This window comes from Idiotropiscis lumnitzeri, chromosome 10 (assembly GCF_059441095.1).
Source record: "Idiotropiscis lumnitzeri isolate Australia: NSW breed Sydney's pygmy pipehorse chromosome 10, RoL_Ilum_1.0, whole genome shotgun sequence".
In the NCBI taxonomy this organism is placed as follows: Eukaryota; Metazoa; Chordata; class Actinopteri; order Syngnathiformes; family Syngnathidae; genus Idiotropiscis; species Idiotropiscis lumnitzeri.
The window spans coordinates 10,615,745-10,638,762 of record NC_142400.1 but is presented as its reverse complement, the minus strand read 5'-3'; the positions used below and the strand labels follow the sequence as shown (position 1 = coordinate 10,638,762).

General features: G+C 39.2%; 3 protein-coding genes across 9 annotated transcripts in view; 2 read left to right on the top strand and 1 right to left on the bottom strand.

Annotated features, from left to right (window-relative positions):
* Positions 1 to 1,967: 1,967 nt before the first annotated feature.
* LOC148329138 (stathmin-like) lies at positions 1,968 to 5,889 on the bottom strand. 3 transcript variants are annotated; one of them, XM_088306328.1, is made up of 7 exons: positions 5,760 to 5,889; positions 5,011 to 5,054; positions 4,212 to 4,384; positions 2,913 to 3,065; positions 2,678 to 2,830; positions 2,412 to 2,603; positions 1,968 to 2,335 (listed from the first exon to the last, which is right to left on the bottom strand). In XM_088306328.1, exons 2-7 carry the CDS (start codon positions 5,024 to 5,026, stop codon positions 2,297 to 2,299), a joined length of 726 nt encoding a protein of 241 aa, XP_088162454.1. In that variant the 5' UTR covers positions 5,027 to 5,054; positions 5,760 to 5,889; the 3' UTR covers positions 1,968 to 2,296. The 3 variants fall into 3 exon arrangements, with proteins under 3 accessions (XP_088162454.1, XP_088162455.1, XP_088162456.1); XM_088306329.1 differs by lacking the exon at positions 5,760 to 5,889 and adding an exon at positions 5,635 to 5,728; XM_088306330.1 differs by lacking the exon at positions 5,760 to 5,889 and adding an exon at positions 5,546 to 5,569.
* A 1,547-nt stretch (positions 5,890 to 7,436) lies between these two features.
* On the top strand, positions 7,437 to 14,837 carry serinc2l (serine incorporator 2, like). Its single transcript, XM_088306326.1, has 10 exons — positions 7,437 to 7,624; positions 8,315 to 8,476; positions 8,580 to 8,767; positions 9,655 to 9,734; positions 9,828 to 9,965; positions 10,064 to 10,233; positions 10,466 to 10,556; positions 12,014 to 12,164; positions 12,246 to 12,452; positions 13,300 to 14,837. The coding sequence occupies exons 1-10, from the start codon at positions 7,586 to 7,588 to the stop codon at positions 13,436 to 13,438; spliced, it is 1,365 nt and encodes a 454-aa protein (XP_088162452.1). The 5' UTR covers positions 7,437 to 7,585; the 3' UTR covers positions 13,439 to 14,837.
* A 4,573-nt stretch (positions 14,838 to 19,410) lies between these two features.
* hivep3b (HIVEP zinc finger 3b) overlaps positions 19,411 to 23,018 on the top strand; it is a 53,164-nt gene continuing 49,556 nt past the window's right edge. For all 5 annotated transcript variants that reach the window (XM_088306074.1, XM_088306077.1, XM_088306076.1 and 2 more), the window contains exon 1: positions 19,411 to 19,679. The gene's annotated coding sequence lies outside the window, so the exon portion shown is untranslated. The remainder of the gene's footprint in view (positions 19,680 to 23,018) is intronic.

Genomic DNA, 23,018 nt, shown 5'->3' with positions numbered 1-23,018 from the left:
TTCCAAGTTTGAAATTTACAGTCAGAAACTTCCCGTTAAAAAAAAAATATATATATATACTGTATATATATATATATTCTACCGGCATACCTGTCAATGGCAGTGGATGTTAAAGGACATAACATGTCACGATGGTTCATTTTTCAGTCCGATGCATTTATTTGAAACTGGCATTCATTTTCAAATATATAAATGAAATTTGGAGCAATTATTGCCCCCGGCACACCCGTTTCATCACCAAAATCAAAATATCGATCACTTTGAGAAAGGTCCTACATGCAAATTCCCTTAAAGTTTTCTGTTGAGTTTTTTTAAGACTTGCCGTGAAATTGTAAATATAACTCAACTAAAAAGGGCGTCATGAAACTAGCATGTCGGGCTATCTTCCCAGTTGTTGACACTGGATACCAACAAGGTCTTGTTTTGTCATCAAATCATTCTTGTGTTAGGCATTCAGGAACAACAATGTGTGCATTGTTTGTCTCAGTGAGAGATATGCATTGTGTCTTGGCTCAAGTCACAAAAAGTGTTTTTCTGTCGACATTTTGGATTTCTAAGAATTTAGTGTGATCTGTGACAGAATGACTTGACAATTTAAATAGTGTTTGCAGCATTCAACAAGGCAAGTGGAAAGGAGGCTGAGAATGTTTCAGTGACCAATGATAATCAATTGTTTGGTCCAAAGGGAGGATTATCACACAGTAAAGCAGAACCAGCTTTGCAATAAAAAAGTTGGGACTATTGGTACGTGAATATGGGTCACTATCATAATAAGTTTCCCGCGTAGTTCTCATCACAGCCATTTAGTCATCATGCAAATGCAGCAGTCATGAAACTGACGTCTCATAAGTGGCCAAACATTTGCACACCGGTACGACCCCTCTTAAATGTTTTTCATTTGATAGCCTTTTTTTTTTTTCATTGGATGTATTTGTTTCTGGCATGTCGCTCATGTGTGTAATAAATGGTAAAAAGGTAATTTTCTTTACTTAGTTTTATTGTCCACATTTGATAAAACAAGTCATTTTGATCATGTACTGTTGTGTCCATTCATAACTTTATAAGAGTTTATAACTACTTAAAGGTATGTAAACATAAGTTTACATGTAAACATAGGTTTTCATACTTCAGGGTATGTCAACTTATTTTCATGGTCATGGTAAAATTATTTTAACAATGCCTCCTTGCAGTTATGAATTTAAAATAAAGCATTGGAGAATGACAAATTTGCATTTCTATCCGAATAGCATCTTGATACAATGAATATTAAGTGGAAATGTTCAATTTTTTAGGACAAAATGGTGAAATCACCAAGGCACTTCAAGCGCAGTCCTAAATTCCCCATTAATTGCTCATTATCATGACATACATCTGAGACAGGTATAGGCAGTTATATCCGCTCAGAGAGTATTAACTGACAAGACTACACACCTTAAACTTGTTAGCACAGGATTTAACTACTCAACAGCATTTTGTTTGACGGGCTGTGTGTCAAATGTTAAGTTGTTGACAGATTTTTCAATGAGCTCTTGCCAAACAGATTGGTCATGGTGGACAGGTCATCTGCAAGTTGCCCTCAAGGTCACCAGGTTTCACTGACTTCTTTCTTGGGGTATGCAAAAGCAAATAGTTTGTGACGCTACTTGCAATACTGAAAAAAAAAAAAAAACTAAAGCAACGTGCATGATCATGTCTGGACAGAAGTCAACTATCACAACAATGATTGCCAAGCCTCCCTCCCTTTTTGTTCCTCCCACCTCCATCCCAAAAACAACTGAATAATTTGTGACAGTTTTATAGATAATGGGTAAATATAATCATGGTCGATACCAAAGAAATACAGATTGAAGTAATGAAAATACTGGTTACTTTTGCTTTTAAGAAATCCCTCACACTTGCCTAATCGATTCTGCCACTAGGTGTCAGTAGTGAGAAACTGAGTTCAACAAGATGTACGTACCACCAAATCAAGTCATCTTAAGTTTATTAGAGTAAATGATTGCCAACAAGAAATAGAAAAATAAAGAACAGTACCTGAAATGTTAAATAAAACTTAAGAGAAGTGCTGAATGTCTGGACCAGCATACTAATTGGAATGCCCAATAGAACAATAGAAAACAGAAAAACCAAGTTAACACCACAAACAACAGTGTAATCAGCTGCCAATAGGAACTAGTTGCATAAAAGAGAAACTAAATCTTAAGTTGGAACTATTACGAAATTCGTAATGCGAAGCTTATCCTTGAAGCTGTACGAATACAGTTTCTTAAATAGAAGTTTCTTCTTCTGTCTTCATTCAGTCCCTTGTTTTCTTCAATTCTTCAATTTTCTTGTCCTGTTTGAAAAACAACCGATTTTTTGGCCCTTTTTTTTTTTTTGCAATTTTAATAAGCGACATCACCCTTACATACCTTATCCTTGAGTTTCTTCTCGAGAGCAGCCAATTGGGCATCGCGATTGTCTTTGTTTGCCTCCATCTTCTGGTTAAGCTTCTCCTGAGTGGTCTTGCTAAAGTTGCAACAATCATCCAAGGCCCTCTGGAGCACTTCTCGCTCATGCTCTCGTTTTTCAGCCAATTGCTTCAGCACTTCAGCCTCATGGCTCTAACCAAGACAAGTCAGAGTTTCAGCTTGGCTAGAGATTTGCTATTTCATTCAATTCATGTTTCTTAACTTACCTTGTATCGTTCTTCCGCAGCAAGCATCTTCTGTGTAAGCTTCTCCTGGGTGGTCTTGCTGAAGTTGCAGCCTTCATCCATGGCCCTCTGAAGCACTTCCTTCTCACGTTCTCTTTTCTCTGCGAGATTTTTCAACACTGTAGCCTCGTGGATCTGGCAAAAAGTAAAATTTCCTTTATTTTGTTAAACGAGTCCAGTATTTGTTTCATTTAACAACTTGTGTTTGTAAAGATACCCTGTGTCTCTCTTGTGCAGCCACCATTTTTTGAGTGAGCTTCTCCAGTGTATTCTTGCTGAAGTTGCAGCATTCGTCTATAGCCCTCTGGATCACTTCTTTCTCATGCTCTCGTTTCTCCGCTAGGTTTTTCAGTAATTCAGCCTCGTGGTTCTTTGGGGGGGAAAAAAATTATAACGTTGAGTCAGACAAGTGCAAGGCAGGTGGTTATGCTTTGCACGCCTTTATGCATTTGCATTATACCAGCATAATTCACAAAAAATCCTTGCAGCTCTAAAATGATTTCCATTTTCTTATTTATACCGAACACAATGAATGCACATATATATTTATTTACACAAGAATGTGGACTGTGTGTCACTTGTCAGCGCCAAAAAGGAAGTAAAAAAAAAGCAGCTAGAATGATAATTTATATCAAATGTTGATTAATATAGATTATTCACTTGTTGGTTTATAATCAAAAAGGATTTTAGTGACTTTGTCGAGCTCAAAAATGGGAAATATTTCTCAGATATGCACTTTAGTGTAAATTTAGACCCAAGGTATTTTAAACTATTTGGAACAACCAGTGTAATGAATTAGCGTTCAGTGATTTGCGTAACAAAAGTAACATTTGGCAGCTCTCCCACCACCTAAGAGAACAAATTTGTTCAAACAATTAACATTGTATTGTAAATGACTAGGCCATTTTCAAGACTTTAGATGGGTCAAAAAAAATAAAAATTAAAACATACCCACAGTAGTGGGCCAATACTTTAAATATATATATTTTATTATTTTTTTTTCAAATTGAAAGATAGGTTTCAACGACGCCAGTAATTTACTGTAGGACCTCATGATAGACCATTTTTTTCCCCCACCTTGTACTTCAACATAAGTGTTCCAAAGACTTTTCATCCAACAATTACCCCAACCGCTTATCCTCGCGAGGGCGTGCTGGAGCCTATCCCCAGCCGCCTTCAGGCAGTAGGCGAGAGTGTTCCATTAACCTACAATGCATGTTTTTGGAATGTGGGAGGAAACCCGAGCGCCCACAGAAAACCCATGCAGGCATGGGCAAAAATGCAAATTCCACACAGGAAGGCTGGAGCCTGAATTCAAACCCATGACCTCTGCACTGTGAGGCGCCCGTCATCCACCGCTTGAATAAACACTCATATCATGTTCTGTTATCTCAAATGAATAAACAAATGAGCTGTTAAATAATCAATCGATTAATTGATCAGTTTCCCCATAGTTGATAAACTAAATGCAGTCAAATGTCCATCCAGTTCGTTGAACTAATCATGTTGAAGATACCTTGCGTCTCTCATCAGCAGCCTCCAGCTTCTTCAGAATCTCATCCAGCGACGTTTCCTTCTTTTTCACAGGGGACAGTGGAAATTGCACTTTTGCATCAGGAGAGGTGGGTCTCAGGATGAGCTCAAATGCATGACCTGATGCACGCTTGTTCAGCTCCTTAACTTGAATGTCTGCAAAACCAGATGTGTTGAAGCTGAATGCGTGAGCAATGTACATGTCATTCCCTTGAACCAGACACATTGACTTTTACAAGATTAACAACTGTCCAAATTCAATTTATGTAAGATTCACACGACTGACCAGTTAAAGTAACTCTGCTGCTTCTACATTGCAGAAGAAGACAGAGCAACCATTGATTCTCACTGACCAACTGGCCGTAACTAAGGGGTTAACATAGCTTTTGGCTATCATTCAGGGTCATTTTGTTAGAGAGGTCAAAAGAAAATCTACTCAGATGTGCCAAGGCAACTTGTTTTTCTAGTTCCAATCAAAATAAGATTACAAAGCCTAATTCCCAAGGGGTAAAGTTTGTTTTGATTGTAATTTTTTACATGTCAGAAGCATAACAGATTCACAAGTGATTTAATGCTGCAGCATATCGAGCTCATCACTTTAAAAGGGGTGCCGTTGATTTTCTAAAATAAATTGATAAATTCATTTATTAGACTGCTTAGATGGAGCAAATTCAAGTTAATAATTCAAGGTTCCTGTTGATTTTCCAAACAAAATACTTATCAAATGCCATTTTTATTAAAAAATTATCGCATGACAGGACAGTCCATTATATTGCACTCACCTGCAACGTGTGCCATTTCAGATGAGGTTGTCTGTTTGGAACCACTAATGGAAACAATAAACACGACATTAAGTCACATACCATGTTCTATTCAAAACAACAACGAGTAGTTCTCCATTGCTTTTCTGCAGACGCATCAGTGCAGCAAATGTGCTCAAACAGCGAAGACGTCGTGTTTTGACGGCTCATTAGTCGAGTAAAAAGAAGTCAAGTTGTGGCCTCCTGAACCGAAGCATGGCATACACACAGTCCAGTATATTGTTAATATGACGACAAATAAACACCTGGTAATGCTTCGATGTTAGAAAGACTACTCAAATCACAACTGTGGTTACATATAATTTGGCGCAAGTAGAAACAGTTCATCGATGCAACAACTTGTTGGCAGGTTTGAGACAAACAATGGGAGCTTGCAAATAATTGGCAATTACAAAACATACGATGGACAGGTGATAGATTAAGTAAAACAAATTTTCACAAAGACGTGGAGAGTACATTTGAAGAGTTAAGTACTAAAAGCCAGACGGGCAAATACAATCAAAAGTGGCATTTCGCTCCAGGTGTAACGTTCCATCGTCGCCATGTCGTGTGCACGGCAGCCATGCCAACGGTCCAATCCATTACCTGAAGTTGACTTCGTTTTAAAAGTCGCCAAGGTTGCCAGTTATAGCCTTGAAGATTTTCGACATATTGAGAGCACGATTCGAAAGCCTACTTAAACACTCATCCAGCGTATTGTTTTCACTTACCCGTGTTTGAAGTGCTTGAATGAGAATCTACTCGCACGTTTTTGTCTGTATTCAACCCGCCAAATGAGCAGCCTCGCGCACAAAATCAGATGCGTGACGTCTTCTCATCTCTTGACGTTGATTGGACCAAATCCACCAATCAGAGGGAGCCGTGACGCTAACTTTAACAACAATGTTGGAAGAGAGACGTCACAGGATAAATCTCACTTCTACCCAAAATGAAACGCTAACTTTTTTACAGGCCTGACATCACCGTGTTGTAACAAAACTGTGTTAAAAAGGTGATGGTAAATATCTTAGTTGGGTACACAGTACTGTGTTGATTTACCCTCACGTTCGCATGTTAATTAATAAAAATAACTATTATTTAATCCGTTAGTGTACGTAGTTCGCGAACAGATATTACCACAGGTGATGATAGCTGACTATACAAAATTATTTACGTTAAACTTTGCTTTGCAACCTAAATTTTTATTTCTTCAATGAAATTACATTAATGTACTGTATTCCAACCATTTGTCCATTATCCGATCCTCAACAGCCTATTGTCATTTAAAGCGTTTCTCGTGGCTATACTGCTTCCACTACGTGTATGGAAATCTTTGATTTTTATATTTTATTTTTTTTATTATTTTCAGTCTATATGTACTGTAACATCAATTTAACATTTGCACGACTTTCAGAATAAGTAACGCTTAAATGCATGACCTTCAGAATCAATAGTGCTGAACTGTAACTTTATGTATATGAGCCATGGGACTGTGTCTTCATCCAATAAGATTTCAAATTAATCCTTAGATGTTCAGAGAGCTAGCCCTCAATGACAACAATTTTCCATCAGTGCAAGCCAGGTTCGATTAGAAAAACAGGTCTGAAGCGATCTGCACATACTTAATACATACATACAGTAATCAGCATCTCTGGTGACTAAATTTTATATTAATGTTTTCTGGATTTGACATGTCATTTGATGGATACATTGCGTCTGAACTCATCCGGGTGGTGTTTGTGGTTTGTTTCTGGTGAGTATTATAGTGTTTTCTGTAGTATTGATGCAGAATGCAATGTAAACCTTTTTAGGTGACGTCCATGTCAGTCCACAATGAAACATGTTGAGGTGGCCCTGCTAAAACTGACACTGACCTTCTATATCCAAGGTAAAATCTAACAGAGCATTTAACGTTTGACTTTTTCTGGGCTTCATTTACAGATTTAAAGTATTTTCTAAAAATGTGGTCGGCGCAATATTTCAAAAAGCAATAATGTGGATTTCATCGTATTTATTCCTGCAATTTGGACTTTGTTGTTGGGTTAGGCTTTTTGAGCATATACACGTGCATTGAGAAGTACATTAGACAAAATTAAATGTAGAAATGTAGAAATATAGACATGTATTATGAAAAAATTCACGTATGTTATTCAGATTTAAAATTGCATTTTTGTCATACATCTGGTTAGGAAGTGGGCGGTACTGTGTAAATTGCCTATCCTTGTAATAGCGACTTTATATTGTGCGTTTTAATACTTTTTTTGTATTTAAAAACGGGCATAATGACGGCTCGCCTGTCTCCACAGTTTCTTCTGCACTTGCTTGTTTTTATTTAGATTGTTAACTTTGTGATCCCTCACCGGTTAGCTGACGAATTGAAACAGCTTGTTTAAATGCCAGTCATTCACTCTTCAGGCCAGTAGGTGGAAACGTTTAGCTCAATACTTTTCTGCAATCCTCCAGGAACAAAAACGACATTCACCCAGTTTTGTCTTCAGATAGCTGTGCCCGACAAGCAGCGAGAATATACAACTAATCTCAACATTTTGATGTCATCATGGGGGCCTGTATGGCATTGTGTTCTTTAGCCAGCTGTGTAAGTATTTTCGTCTCAATGTTGTCGTCTTAATTGAATGTTTTAGCCTAAAGTCAGTCGCGGTTTCACAACAACAAAACCAGTCGGCGACGCCACCGACCAACGACTAAAATTCAAGTAACTGGTGTTGAGAACCGAGTTATGGAAAAATGTGTATGCGTCTATAAAAAATAATTTACATGGGATACCTGATGAAATTTACACAAAAGAAAAATAATATCTGATTCACAAGTTTTCCCGGAAGTTAGCTTAACAAGCTAGCTGTCGGCGATTCAATAAAATTTAATTGGGTATTAACCCAATCTTGAACCGTTTATAGTATCTGTTTTGACCACCGTGTTATTTAAGATTTGCGCTCCACAACTCTATCTCGTTTACGGAATAAAAATACCATCGTTTTCTCGAACGGTGATTATAAATATTTGTACAACGCCCTTCTGACCAATGACCAACAGGTGGCGATCTTAGTGGTTGTAACATGACGTATTTGTTATAGTCATTGTCTACTCGTCGTTACAATTATCTGTCAGTCAAGTTAGCTTGGTTTTACATAATGTATCATCTAATCCTTGTATCTCAATTGTAATACAATTGTTTTTGTGCAAGTGTTACTCGTTGATGATTAAGCTGAAGTGTCAAATTAAAGCTACAAGTGTTGTCTCTTACTTGGTGTCTTCACCAATCTTGCAGGCTTCTTGTCTTTGTGGCTCCGCACCATGTCTGCTGTGTGGCTGCTGTCCCTCCTCCAATAACTCCACTGTCACACGGCTGGTTTTCAGTTTCTTTTTACTGCTGGGGACCTTGGTGTCAGCCATTATGATCCTTCCCGGAATGGAAACTCAGCTGCGCAAAGTGAGAACTGTTGTTGGAACACAATTATTCCTGGCTTTCAAGTTATACTCTTGACGGTGTTTTGCACATCTAGATGTATTGATTTGATTTTTGGGTCTTTCAGATCCCAGGATTTTGCCAGGGCGGAAGCACTATACCCGGCATTGAAAACAAGTTTGACTGTGATGTCATCGTGGGCTACAAATCTGTGTATCGCATTTGCTTTGCTATGACCTGCTTCTTCTTTCTCTTCTTCATCATTATGATCCGCGTCAGGACCAGCAAAGACCCGCGTGCGTCTATTCAAAACGGGTAAAGGTTTCAGCCGTATTCAACTCATTTAACAAAATTCAGTTGCTTTTCACATAATACGTGGGGAAAACAGGTTTTTCTATAGGAAAATATCGAGCCCAACAGTTCTGTTCAACAGCCGAGTCACTTTGATGCTAATATTTTTTCTTTTGTGACACCTTAAGAGCAGAACAGTAGTTTCAGTCTATAAAATAGCTAAAACAACATTTAGGAATGGCTTTTAATTGAAAAATAATCAATTTAGTGATATACAAGCAATGTGGTCTACTTACCCAACGAGCTTGTCAGCTGTTAGTGGCTGCTCACACTGACAACCTCATCTTAATATCATATCCTACATCATAATCCTAAAATCATTGTTGAACTTTGATCTCTTTATGACGCGGACATCCATGCTAATGCTAATTATCATAACGCATACTTTGAATGATAAATGTACATATAAGTTTGATGTTTGAGTGTTGGCATATTTTTTTGTCTGAAAGTCTCTTGAGTGCTATCATGTGCCAAGAGAGTAAAGTTTTCTTTCCTCTACTGTAAACCGTTGGCTAAAAAGAAGTGATTTAAAATCTAAAACATTGCACCACTACCCTCTGTTCGCCACTTAGCTCATTATCACTCCTCAAGTGCTTGGAATTTAAAGGAGAACCGCATCACACTCTTCATGACAAACGTAAAAATGACGTAATTCACCTCGGCACTGAATGTTTTGATTCTAATTAACAACTTGATCTTGGCATTTAATGAGTTAATTATGCATGTTAGAAAAAATATTTGTACTGTATCAAATGTTTAAAATAGATGAAAGCAGGATGGAAAACTGTATTTGCATTTTGACTTTTCTATCTCCTGTACTGAATGTGTGTTCTTCACTGTTTACTTTTCAGTTTCTGGTTCTTTAAATTTCTGATTCTAGTTGGGATTACAGTGGGAGCTTTTTTCATCTCTGATCCGACTTTCAATACTGGTGAGAACTAAATGTATTGAGGCTGATGTGTTTTTTTTTTAAGGTCAATTGCGTGTTGGTATTATCTGTGCCTGTTTCTTTTTTGCTTCACAGTGTGGTACTATTTTGGACTGGTGGGTTCCCTCTTATTCATTATCATTCAACTCATTCTCCTCATCGACTTTGCCCACTCCTGGAACAAAGCGTGGGTAGAAAATGCTGAAAATAATGACAACAAGTGCTGGTATGCAGGTATAGCATTTTAATTTCTGATGTCTTCCATAACGTCAATCAAGTGCTGTAAATGTTCCATCCACATTTATTGACCCGCATCTTCATGTGATTCCCAGGCCTGCTGTCTTTTACCTTCCTGAACTACGCCCTGGCATTCACCGCCGTCGTGCTGTTTTATGTTTACTACACGCAGCCGGATGACTGCAAAGAGCACAAAGTTGTTATTAGCCTCAACCTTATCTTCTGTATCATCGTCTCTATAGTCTCCATCCTGCCCAAAGTTCAGGTAACTAACTTCTTTCAACATATCCTCATGTTGCTTCATGAAATCAGATGACATTAAAAAGCAAAAAGTTGCATTTACATAGTAAATTACCACCATTAATAAACAGCTTTGAGAAAAACGGGTCTATGTGTGCCTGTTCCATGAAATAGAATAAATGAATGTGACTTAAAGTGGCCTGTTGTTGCACATCATAAAGTTCAGTGTTAATGTATGTTTGCTGTGTTGCTTGCAGGAAGCCCAACCTTACTCTGGCATGCTGCAGGCTTCTCTCATCTCTCTCTACACCATGTACGTCACTTGGTCCGCACTGACCAACAATCCAAGTGAGTCTTGCGGTGTCTAATTTACAATTTATGCAGAGTCATTCATGATTGGTATTATTGATGGTGTTGGTGTTAAATTCAGTTCAGTGGATTCCTGGTTATCCCTGATATCCAACTTAGTCAAATCTCCGTGATCACATGCTGATGATGTTATGAGGCGTCATGCACACCACGAGACCACGGAAATGACGTAACTGATTCAAATATTTGGCGCTGTGCCAAGTTGTCAACTGCTGAAAGGAGATGCCAAACACTTGACAACATCCTCCATACGGAAATCCTAATGTGATATGGAAGGAAAAAATAAATACATTTTAGGTCCCCCACGCAAAGAAAATGTTTGGGGAACGTAACATTTTTTTTTATCTACTTCTACGTCATCATTGGATGACTTGGGTTGAAATCTTGTCATCTTGTTTTGCAGCATTTTTTTTTTTTTTTACATAATCTTGTTGATTAAAATCGAATAGATAACAATATTGCATTTACTGGTATTTTATAAATAAAGTTCTATTGTATGTTGGAAAACAAATAATTTAATCAAATTACTTTTGAGTATTGTAGCTGCTATGACTCTAGCTGACCACCAGATGCCACTGGTGTGGTCTTTACTAGATTTTGAGGCTCTTTCTTTTTCCAACTCTATGGCAAAGGCTTCATAAGCTTTGTAAAGCTTCATCAGCCCATCTCTACGTTTTAATGTTTGCCAGTTATAAACTTACAGTAATGTCAGTTTTGTAAGTGTAAGACACATTTTCTAAATTATTTCTGTCTTTTGAGGCTGAGAAATTATGAGAATCACTGATTTACTGTTACTTTCTTTTTTTTAAACCAGGTATGGAATATGTTACTGTACAGACTTCCTTTTGTGCGCTTTAACGTTTCAGTCCTTATGTCTTATTTGATGTCATACTACTGCAAATCGTTAAAGCAAAAGTATAATTTTTTTCTTTTTTTTTTTGCAATATCTTCTACATGCCCCCGTTAGTCTAAACATGGTTCTGATGAATATTTCTTTTGCGGAATAAGAATTAAAAATACTACTCCACCTGTTTACAGCCAACGAAGGTGTCAACGTATACACGGGCTCCTTGCGAAAATCACAGCACATCTGTTTTCCCTGTTTTGCTAACGTGATGTTGTCAAGGGGTGCCCGTTGGCACTTAGATGTCAGCCTCCTTGATTGACTGAAAAAGGGTGTATTCTGCATTTTAATTCTTATTCCACAAAAGCCATTTTAAGAATGCAGTGTTTAGACTCGTGGCCTCATATAGTCCCGGTACATATTGTAAAGAATTTTTGACTTTTGCTTTAATATCCCTACTTAATGTGAAGCTGATGATATAGCCCATAAATAGTTCTACAGTTTTGTAAAGTAGCACCCTGCGGGTTTTTCACAATCCTCTGATCCATTTCGTGTATGCGTATTTGTTTTTGTGTGTGGGTTGATGTCATAGATCGCAAGTGTAACCCGAGCCTATTGAGTCTCGTGTCGAATGTCAGCACCCCCACACCTTCTGTTGAGTCCACGCCAGGCCACTTGCAGTGGTGGGATGCTCAGAGCATTGTTGGTTTGGTCATCTTTTTCTTCTGCACCCTCTATGCTAGGTGAGTCCGGTGTCTCCACACATTGTATGTGTTGTCACATTTTGTTATATTCGAGCCTACCTGTTCTTCCTTGTGTCCCAGTATTCGTTCATCCAGCAACACTCAGGTCAACAAGCTGTTGCAAACGGAGGAGGGTGGCGTTGAGGCAGGAGAGAGCCTGGGAGATGACGGCGTGCGCAGGGCCGTGGACAATGAGGAGGACGGGGTGACTTATAACTACTCGGCCTTCCACTTCCATCTGGCTCTGGCGTCGCTGTACATCATGATGACTCTCACCAACTGGTACCTGTAAGTATGACTTGCCAGCAGATGGCCACTCGTGGGGGATGAGGAACCCTAGCCAAACTAGAGAAAAATGTGAATGATGCCGGTCAACACACTTTTAATGTAACCCTTTTTTTTTAATCAGCATATAGTTTTCGCAACATTTTTTGTTTGTTGTTTGCGCTGGTTCCAAATCTGTGCTTTCTCTAGAACATAACACATTCATAATAATGGTATGAAATCAATAGTGTATGTATTAAATTAAATTTAGTGATATTTATAAATTAAGGTTTAGGTTCATCAACAAGTGATTTTTTTTTTTCCTCGTAATGTCATCCCTATGAATTACAATGCACCGTACAATCCGTATTGTGCAACCTTTTAACAATTTAAAAAAAAAAAAAATTGAAATATGTCAAAAACCTGAAATGTAAGGCCATTTTTAAAATCAACATAAAAATACATTATAACAACACATAAAGCAATCTCTAATTTTAAAATTTGCTCTTGAACAATGTAATTGTTGCCCTACCTGAATGTTTCGAATTGCCAATATTGATAGTTTACAGTTTAAATATACAACAAACTATTGTCTTTTTTGTTATTATAGAAATAGTAAATAAAAAATGCCATATGCCCCTCCACACAAGAAAAAAAAATCTACCTCTTTTACTCAGCTGAAAACCACAACTAGATTATTTTGCAAATAGTTAAGTTTAACGCTACCTAAAATACTGTCCACCAGAGGGTGCACAAGGGCCTTGGTTTGCGAAGGCAATTTCCTTTAAGGGCCTTCTATGACACTTTGCTTATATAAAAATAATAATATATTGGAACTTGTTTCACTTAACGGTGATTTTGCCTCTCACAGGCCTGACACCACCACCCAAGCTATGCGGAGCAGCATGCCGGCCGTGTGGTTGAAGGTGTGCTCCAGCTGGCTGGGTCTCGCTCTCTATCTGTGGACCCTCGTCGCCCCTCTTGTCTTCCCTGACAGAGACTTCAACTGAGCTGCAAGTCTTTTCTTTTCAACTGGTTTTGTTTTCAAGCCTGGCTTTAGTGATTTTTAAAGTGGCTGGATACTACAAATGGGGTGGAAATAATACAGGAAACGCTTTGAAATGTTGTTTTTGCCTTTGTCATTCGACTTGTTTGAAGACTTTTTGTGATAATCAACTGCATTTATTAATGGGCCAGGTTAATGGGAGCTTGAGCCCCACCACGTTATTCCTTTTTTTTTTTTTTTTCCCATGACTCACCTTGATAGGCTTCTTCCTGCCGCCTGATATGGCGTGACTGTGTGGGCTGTTATCATTAAGTTGTACATGAGCTGCCAGACTATCAAGCAGGCTCAGAGACAAGACACTTTCGCAAGACCACAAATGTTTCATTTTTAGATGTCATGCCGAAGAGCAGAAACACCAGACTTCCTGTTAACCACGTCCCTTTTGATTATTTCGAGGACTATTTCTGTGCTAGGGGCAATGTGGGGAAACCTCCTCTCGAGCCCCTGCGCGAGAGACGTGCGAAAGTGAGATAAGAATAAAATGGCACACCCCGCAGATCTGACGAGGGTTCCCTTTTGCAACTCCACTGTAACCAAGCACATCATTGCACAACCAGAGAACTACGAAATCGGCCCTTTAATCTCAGATCTTTCTGGTCAAGGTCATATATCCCTGATGCAACAGCTTCTCCATGTCTGACTGTGCCTGCCCTTGTTCAGCCATGCTCAACCATCTGTACCTGCATAGCAGCAAGCAGGGAAACGTATTGATCTTTGGCAGCATGCCGTCCTCACGTGATGTGCATGGGGCTCCCTCTGTTCATGCATATGTCATCCTTTGCAAACAATTCAGAATTCAGCTGCAATGTGCAAAACAATCAAACCAGTTTGGGAAAAAAGCTGTCATTGCTTTAATGTTTGTTGCTGGTGGTTATAAAGTAAGCGTCATTATGTTGTTGTTGTTGTTGTTGTTGGCTATGTTTCACTATGAATGAAGTGTGCCCCTGCGCCCTCCCCTTCCTCATGTAAACATGTAGATTGTTGTGTGCAATAGTTTACTTTATTTCAACACTTGTTTTGCCCAATCAATGAAATAACTTGTGAACACAACATATTTTATACGCATTTTCAAAGTATTGTACAGTTTCCCAATCATCACCCGACTTAATCGCATTTTTAAAGCCTTGTTAGTTTTTAAGTTTTATTTTTTTTGTAAAATGGAAAATTTCAAAATCATGTTAAGTGCCTTGTTGTTCTCGTTTCATTAAGGATTTCGAATGCTGATGCATGCTTATCGTGCCCTACACAATGGTGTGAGGTCAGCTATTCCGTATTGTAACACAAAAGCTCATGCATTGTATGAACGTTGGTTAATATTAAAAATAAAACACTTTGACTCACTATATTTTAGCGTTGCATTCATTTCGCAAGAATACTCATGTCAGGGTGTCACTTTTTTTTTCATTTTATTTATTTATTTATTTTTTTTTTTTTACATCCAGTTCTGCTCTACCAGTGATTCAGCCATGCAGATGATTATACTTGAAGTTCTCTTATCTATGCTGTCAAGATGATGCAAATGTGTTTGCTTTTAGGTTTACATTGAGCCTTGATCATGTGGTACACATTTGGGCCACATTGGGGCTTACATGTTTAGATCTAAGGGTACTCAGTGGGCAGACTTTTTAAATGTACTTTCTGACCACATTTCCCCATCTTAAATATAAATGGACGTAATTCTTCGCTTGCATTGCAAAGTACTGTAAGGCAGTGCTTTCAGCCTCCATGGTGTTATTTCCCTTCTTGTCTGGCTGCGAGGGAGGTTCCTGTTGGTTCTGGCTGCCATAATAGTGGCCCAGTGCACTTGGCAATGTCTGGAGTTGCACATGACACACTCTGTTCTGCAGGCTGACTTCCCAGCAACTCTCAGCAGCACCACCCGCCGCTCAACCTAATCCACATATGTCCTGAATAGTGCCACTGTCACACTGTGTCACTAATTTCCTCCTCTTCGGAGAAGACAACTGAGTGATGGCAGCATACAATAATGTAGCAACATCGAAAAAGAGATTTTTCATCACTTTATGACTGTGGACCTCGATTGCAGTGGTGTAGAGCTTAGCTTCCATACAGTGAACCATTTCAAATAGGTTGGTTAACCTCATTTAGCCTCATGATAGTCCAAATAGTATATTCAATGGATGATTATTAATAAAGGTTGAATTTTTAATACAGCTAAATTTCATCAGATCATTTACCAAAGATAAAGTCAAATGTAATTTAAAAAAAGAAATATGTACCATACTGAGCTCAATATGTAGAGCAGAACGACCACGCTCTAACCCCGCCGGTACCGTCTACACGCTGCGCATGAACTCTTCCGCCCCTCCGTAACCTTCCAACGGCCGACTGCAAAACAAGAACAATCAGTGTTTTTCAGACTGGAAATCCTGTCTTGTCCCCTTTCAACAGTGCGCTTCATTCACATGGGTATGGTACGCGGCTCCGGGACCCTGGGTCAGACGCTCCGTCGACTCTTCTGCAGTCATCACGGAAACACACGGACATTGTAGTAAACAAACCCGTGGCATCAACCCAGAAGATAAAAACAAAACACTTACGTCTCATATCTGCTGTGTGAGCTTTACAAAACTCCGCTCACTTATTTCTCATTTTGTAATCAAATCAAAATGAGTTTTTAGAGCTTCAGTAATTCTTTGCACTGTTTGAAATGTAAGTGCCCGAGAGCCGAGCCAGCAGCATGCAGGACAAATTAGCTCAACGTCGTAAATGCGACTTTTATTTCCACTGTTATCGCCACATCTACAAATGTGAGCTCAGTCATTCTCCCAGGAAAGATTGAAGTCATTTGCTTTGGCCGTTGACTCTGCTGTCATAAATCCCACCTTCATTTCCTCGGTTATCATCTGATGCAATTTGTCGCTGTAATACGAGATCAGAAGCTGCAATGTGCTGATTATGAACCACTTAGTGTGGCTCTGCAACCGTGCTTGGTTTAGTATCCTGGGATTTTTACTCGCACATCCACTTTATACTGGGGTTTACCCTGACCTCAATTTTTGCTCATTATACCACAACGAAAATGTCAGGCATCTCCGTTTCTGGTTTGCGATTTTAAAATAGTCCTACTTCATAGAAAGCGTTGGGAATCCCTGACCTGCAATACAGGTATGGCTTCACCCCTAAACTTCTTATCCTAAAATCGCCCCTCCTGCTGGAGCGATAACTGATTTGGGATCCGAGACACCTGAAAAGCAATGAAGGGCCAGGCCATATTTGGACTTTGATCAAATGCTGCACTGAATAGGCGGTATTGAAAATGGACGGCTGGAAAAGGACAGAATGAAATTCAGATTGATGCACATAACACATTTATTCTTTGGCTTTTGACTCAGCATGACACTACATTGTTTTAATGTTTTTTTTAAATTAATATCAGTTATTGATTTATGCTTTCAATTGTCTGTTTTTACTTTATTACAGCATTTTTATTGCATCTATAGTCGTTTTTAAAGCGCTCTATAAATAAAGTTATGTTGAGTTGAGAAAGTCATTTGGAATAAACTCTACCTAACTGGATGAATGAACCTTCAAGTTGAAGATGAAGAAAACCCTTTTTGTCAACTTGGAATTCTGCTCTGCCAGTGATTTAACCATGTCTCCTCCTCTATTTATATGTCAAAATGGTTTCATTTTAGTTTTACATTGTCATCATGCAGAACAAAATTGGAGGCTCATGATGACAGAACAAATGGCGGACAGACAAATGGATAAATGGCCCACTCCCAGTAAGTGTCCTGTCAGGTTTTATCAAACATTAAGCTGGAATCTAACAATGGTCAACTTACTGATGGAAAAAATCATGAAGGGGTGCATAGATGACATCCTATATGAGACCTGGAAGCACAAGTCGAACATTAATCTGGAATCTAAAAAAGCTTGATGGGAGAGTGAATAACCTAAAGAACTTCCTTTCAACTTTGAGTATGTTTTATTTGGCAATCCCTGTCTGCAGTGAAATCACAATGTGTGTGTGCTCGTAGGACTTTCCAGTATGCATGCTAACCCACCATCACACACACACCCCTCGCTCCCCACCTCGCAGAGGCGCAGCTGATGCGGTTATATAAGTCAGTGCAGTCGGCGTCTGCTGTGAGCCAAATGCCAGGCCAGTCTCGTTACATAAGCCTGTCAGAGTCATATTGTAGCATGCAGTAGGGAACGCTCACGCCGCTGCGTCTTCCTGCACGCCTCCCATCGCCTCCTCTTGTCTCTCACTTCCTCCCACACATCTTTGCTTTTTGCGCTCCGATTTTTAGACCAAATAAAAAAAAAAGAAAGAAAACTACTCCCCAACCTTCACACTTCTCCTTCCCTTCTTGCCATGGTGCTCTTCTCAAGACCGGGAGTAAAGAGACAGCAGATGCACAGGCATCGCTGACAATATGAGAAGTGGCTGTTTTAATATTTACATGAGTAAGTATGCTGTCAACTTATGCCATTGTGGTTAACCCATTAATGGACAAGCTGCTGTACTTAGTGGTTTCGAAAAAGAAACAGACCGTTAGTTTGAGGCCGTAGAGCAGTGTGACGTGCCCTCAGACAATCAAATGACATCATCACATTTGTTAGTATAAACTACTGAAGTACACTGATGTTTTTTTTTTTTTATGGAATATCATTCTATTGTGGCATATTCAAGCAATGCAGGTTTGAATTTTCAAGCATTTCATGGGTCATCTGAGGTAAAGTAAAACTAGATGCAGTTCTCCAAAATATGACAGGGGGGCTCCACACAGATTCAGTAGATGAGAAGTTTGCAAAACACACAATGCACTTAGACTCTATCTCATGTTTTATATATCATAAACATAAGTACAATGAAGGTCATTTTTGTTGGTTTCATTTTTTTTGTCACATGTATAGTGCCTGGCAGACTCTAACCTGTCAGGATCGTCTAGCTTGATGCAGAATTAGTCTGGTGTAAGGTTTTGCCAGGGGTTACTAACCCTTTTTAAAGTGAAAACTACTTCTTGGGGTACTAACGTGAAGGGTACACACTCGATACACACTTTGATACACACTTAAGAAATAATAAATTTGTTCAAATTGCTTTTAATGTTGTTATTACAAATCATCTATGTGAAGTAGACACTACCAACCCCCCCAACTCGAATTATAATAACGGTTTTGTAATTAATCGAAGGACCACTGAGCGTGTGGAAGGTAGCTATAGCAAAACCTCGTCGATTTGAGGTTTGCATTTCACAAATTCACCTATAGTGGTACAGCTTGACAGTTGTTTGTTGACTAAGGTCTTTGTATATTTAGGAGGAGCTAAGTTTAGCCTGGGCTGTCATCAGAAATGACAGAGTCTCAGCCATATGTGTATGATTTTGCGCAACTGAAAAGCTCAAGCTTCCAAACTGTGGAGCCACACTGTACACGCACAATTAAATTGTGGTGCATTTTTTTTTCAAAATCAAATCATTTGTCAGCCATGTATCTTTAAAGGGAATTTTGAAAGATCATTTTAAATTATAACTTGCGTGTATATGTTTTTCGGGGGTAATAATCGCTTGTGGTATATTTACATTTGAAGCTTTTCTAAAAAAAATAAAAAAAGCTGAGCAGAGCTTGAATTACTCACATTTTTTCGCTATTCTATGGCCAAAATTCCTGCTGATAGATAGATAGATAGATAGATAGATAGATAGATAGATAGATAGATAGATAGATGAAAGGGATCTTCATGTGATTGTGATATACGCGGCACATAAACCTTCCAGCGGCTCCATCGTTGAATAATTGGAACTAACAGTAACGGTACAGCCAAGTATTATCAGGGAGGGCTCTTCCCGCCAGTGGCTGCTCAGCTCTGCTCATGAATATTCATGAAAAGGGCGGGAGCGGGACAGCCCACTGGAGGAAACTGAAAGGGGGGCGGTGCCCACCGGACCTGCCGTACGGGGTGGTGCGGAGCCGCGAAGTGTGTTCTGCGTGATGTTGTTTTGTTGTGGCCGTCAGCTGAATGTGGACCGGCTGTCCGCTCTGACACCGCGGCGGGAAGCCCCCTGACCCCCCTCGGCCCTCCCACCCTCCCACCACAGGACCCGCGGGCTCGGAGAGCGGCTCCATCCGGCGCATCATAATCCAGGAAATGCGGACCGCTGGCCCGTTCGCCACCGGATAAATGGCTGCAGCGCTCGTACAGTAGCAAACTGGTAAATATAAATCCAGCTAACACGCCTTGTGTGTGGCTTTTGTTGTGATTATGGGAGCGGGTTGTCACGGTGGGTGCGAAGTTAGTGGCAGAATGACGTTGACGCTTCCACATGCGTGCAGTGACTTGAAGTTGGCTCGCTTGTCGTCTTGTACGCGAAACGCGATGTAAAACATGAAATGATGATACTGCTTTTTGCGAGGAGAACAGGCAAGATGGGTACCGCACAGCAGTCGATTTGGGATTTTGGTGAGGCGATACTCACTGCTTCCACCCTTATGTTTGCACCACATTGAACGCCCCCCTGCTATTGAATAATTCCAAACTAACCAGGGAGAAGGTGTGCATGCAAAATGGAACTTAGTTGTTGTGGAATACACCTACACATGGTAGATTTTTACTGGATGACATCATACTTTTGCTTCCCAAATGATTGTGTGCCAGGCTTTACTCAATGCTACGATCTTATTTTCTCTGGATTATGTTAATAGACTCGAGTGAGATGTGTGCCATGTGAGGGGCTTGCCTTAAAACATGAGCTCATATTTTTGAGGAACATCTGTCCAGATAACAGGTGGATTACTGATGGGGTCGCCTCAGGGCAGGTCAACTTTTATTGTGCAACTACTAAAGCAACAATATTAATGTGTTCTTCCCGTCACGGTGCGTGGCTGGTTAGTCAGATGGAAACATATTTTTAGTAGTGAGTGAATAATTTTCAGACCAGCTCATATGAAGTTAAATCATTTTCCTGTAGTATACCTGAAGATCTCTCACCACAGTGTTTGGGAATCACTGCTCAAATTAAAGGGGGGGTTGCAAATACCATTGTGCCCTTGGAAAAACAATTTATCACAGACAGGAAATATTACTGATGAGGTGTCAATCATTTATTTCACTTGTAGCAGGTCACTGGCACGCCCTCATAGCTTCATGCTCTACTGTTAGCTTTGGCGCCACAAGTATTGCTGAACTTTTAGGAATATCCTCCTCTGAAAGTGCGATGGCAAACAAATTATTACGGAAAAATCATGCAACTAACATATTTGCCGTGGCGAACATCGGCTTGTTCAGAGCAGCGGTTCTCAACCTTTTTTCCGCCACGGACCGGTGCATACAGGTCCATAATTTTGGGTCTGGGAGTGGAGGCGCGGAGTTGGTTAATAGAATGCCACAATAACAAACACAAATCCACTGTGTTTTTTTACGAACCTTAATATGGTCACAGATAGATATTACAATAAACGAGAAGCCACATTTTTATCTCTAACTGTATTAGCAGCGTCCACCTGAAATGCGCCAATATAAGGCGCCACAGAACAAGTGGTCACCATAACGCTTTGTAAAGACCCGCTCGCCGTATATTGTGCAGAGCAAGCTTCGTTCATGGTCAGTTTTTCTTTTTTTCTCACTTTGCTAGCTTGTGGGTTTAGTATTAACATAATGCGACTGAAACAATTAGCATCTTGACATGCGTCAAGCGGCCATCATAGATGGATGTAAGGGAGAGGAGCTGGTCACTTTTCAAATAATAAGAAATAAACCGGACGTATTGCAAGTTTCTTTTTTCTTTTATCTCTGTGGCCCACCTGGTGCCGGTCCGCGGCCCGGTGATTGGGCACCACTGGTTTCCACTGCTATTGCTAGCTTTATTTTGGCAGCGCTTCCATTTTCGTTCTTCGTGATTAATTATCACGACGAGTTTTATAATTGCTTGTCGTTGACGGTCTGGGGCACATTGAGCAACATGAGGCTGGATTCAAATCTTGCGAGCAGTTTAAAATGGCAAAACCCCATTTAGGTCCACTTAAACATGTAAATACCTCCCTCAAAAACATATATGTTTTTTAATTGAAACAACAATAAAATGACACACGAAATAGGATTACTTGTAACTCATTCAATTCCCACTGTATTAATACTTAAGATCCATCAACAGACATTGGCGTCAAATGAAAGTCTGGTACTCTCTGCAATTTGGTATATGAACACCCCCTGCCACTTTGTTGAAATGCAATATTAATTTTATCAAAAAATACTTTTTAAAACTCAGTAGGTTGAAGACTGGCTTGTGATAAGGAGAGTAACTTGGCTTTTTTTTGGCATGGCAACCAATTTAACTGGCTTATAATATTGGTGGATGAGCTCATCTTCTGTTAAACTTACTATACAAACTTGGCAGCACAATAAATGAAGTAATAATGGAAGGTCAACTAATTCATTGTAATATGGCCGGGGGCATACTTAAAGAAGTCCCGAAAAGTATTTGAATTGCCCCCTGAGCTGTTTTGAATAAAAAAATAAAAAAATAATAAAAAATAAAAAAGGCCAACTTAAACTTAACTACATACTTACCATTGTATGTTCGTACAAACGTGGATATATGATAATGGATTAAAATTAAACAATTCTAACAAATCTAGTGTAGGTCGCCCTCTCAATTTTTGGAGTAGTCCCGAAACCAAAAAAAAGTTTCCGAACTTCTTTTATAAAGATTTATTTCCATTCTTAGGGACTTTATTGCTTTAATTGCTCCGGTAATTGTTTTAATTGAGCTATTATTTTGTTGCTGCCAACATTTGAGAGATTAGGTTTTTCAAATTAGTTTACAAGGGTTTTCAAATTAGTTTCCAAATCCAACTTGTCCAATACCGATAGTTTACTGTCCTACCGGCATGGGGGAAAAAATCCCAAATCCAGAAAACAAAAAAAATATCAAAAACATTTTAAATCACATAATTGAGTCATTATCCAATTAGTTTGTAATTTTTTTTGCATAGTTCACCATTCATAGTGTCTTTTTTGCAGTGTCACTAACCCGAGCAAGAGTTCACGCTGGTGTGAAGACTTAAGCCTTGTGACTTTTTTTCAGATGAATGTGTTCTTATTGTTTTATGCACCACTGTGGAGAGCAGACCATCACCTTTGAAATCACACTAATGTCAAATAAGTTATACATCCAAAGAACATATCGATGATTTGACAAGAATCAATTGGATGTTTAATAAAATCTCGCTCTTCAGGAAAATATCTTAAATAACTACAAAACTAATGAGACTAGAATTTGCTTCGATGCATATTGCCAAGCCACAAAACTTGAGGGAGATTGTCCTTTGGACAGATAAGTCCAGACTGGAACATTTTGGCAAGTCACATCAGCTCTGTGCTTGCAGATGCAAAAATGAAGCATGCGAAGATAAGAACATTTAGAGCAAGATAGACATGCTCTGATGTTTCTTTGCTACATCTGATGTTGCGTGCCTTAGGTAGTAATGCACTAAATTTACTCTGGTACAGGTATTCAAGTTACTTTTTGGATAAATTGTATTTATAGAGTAGT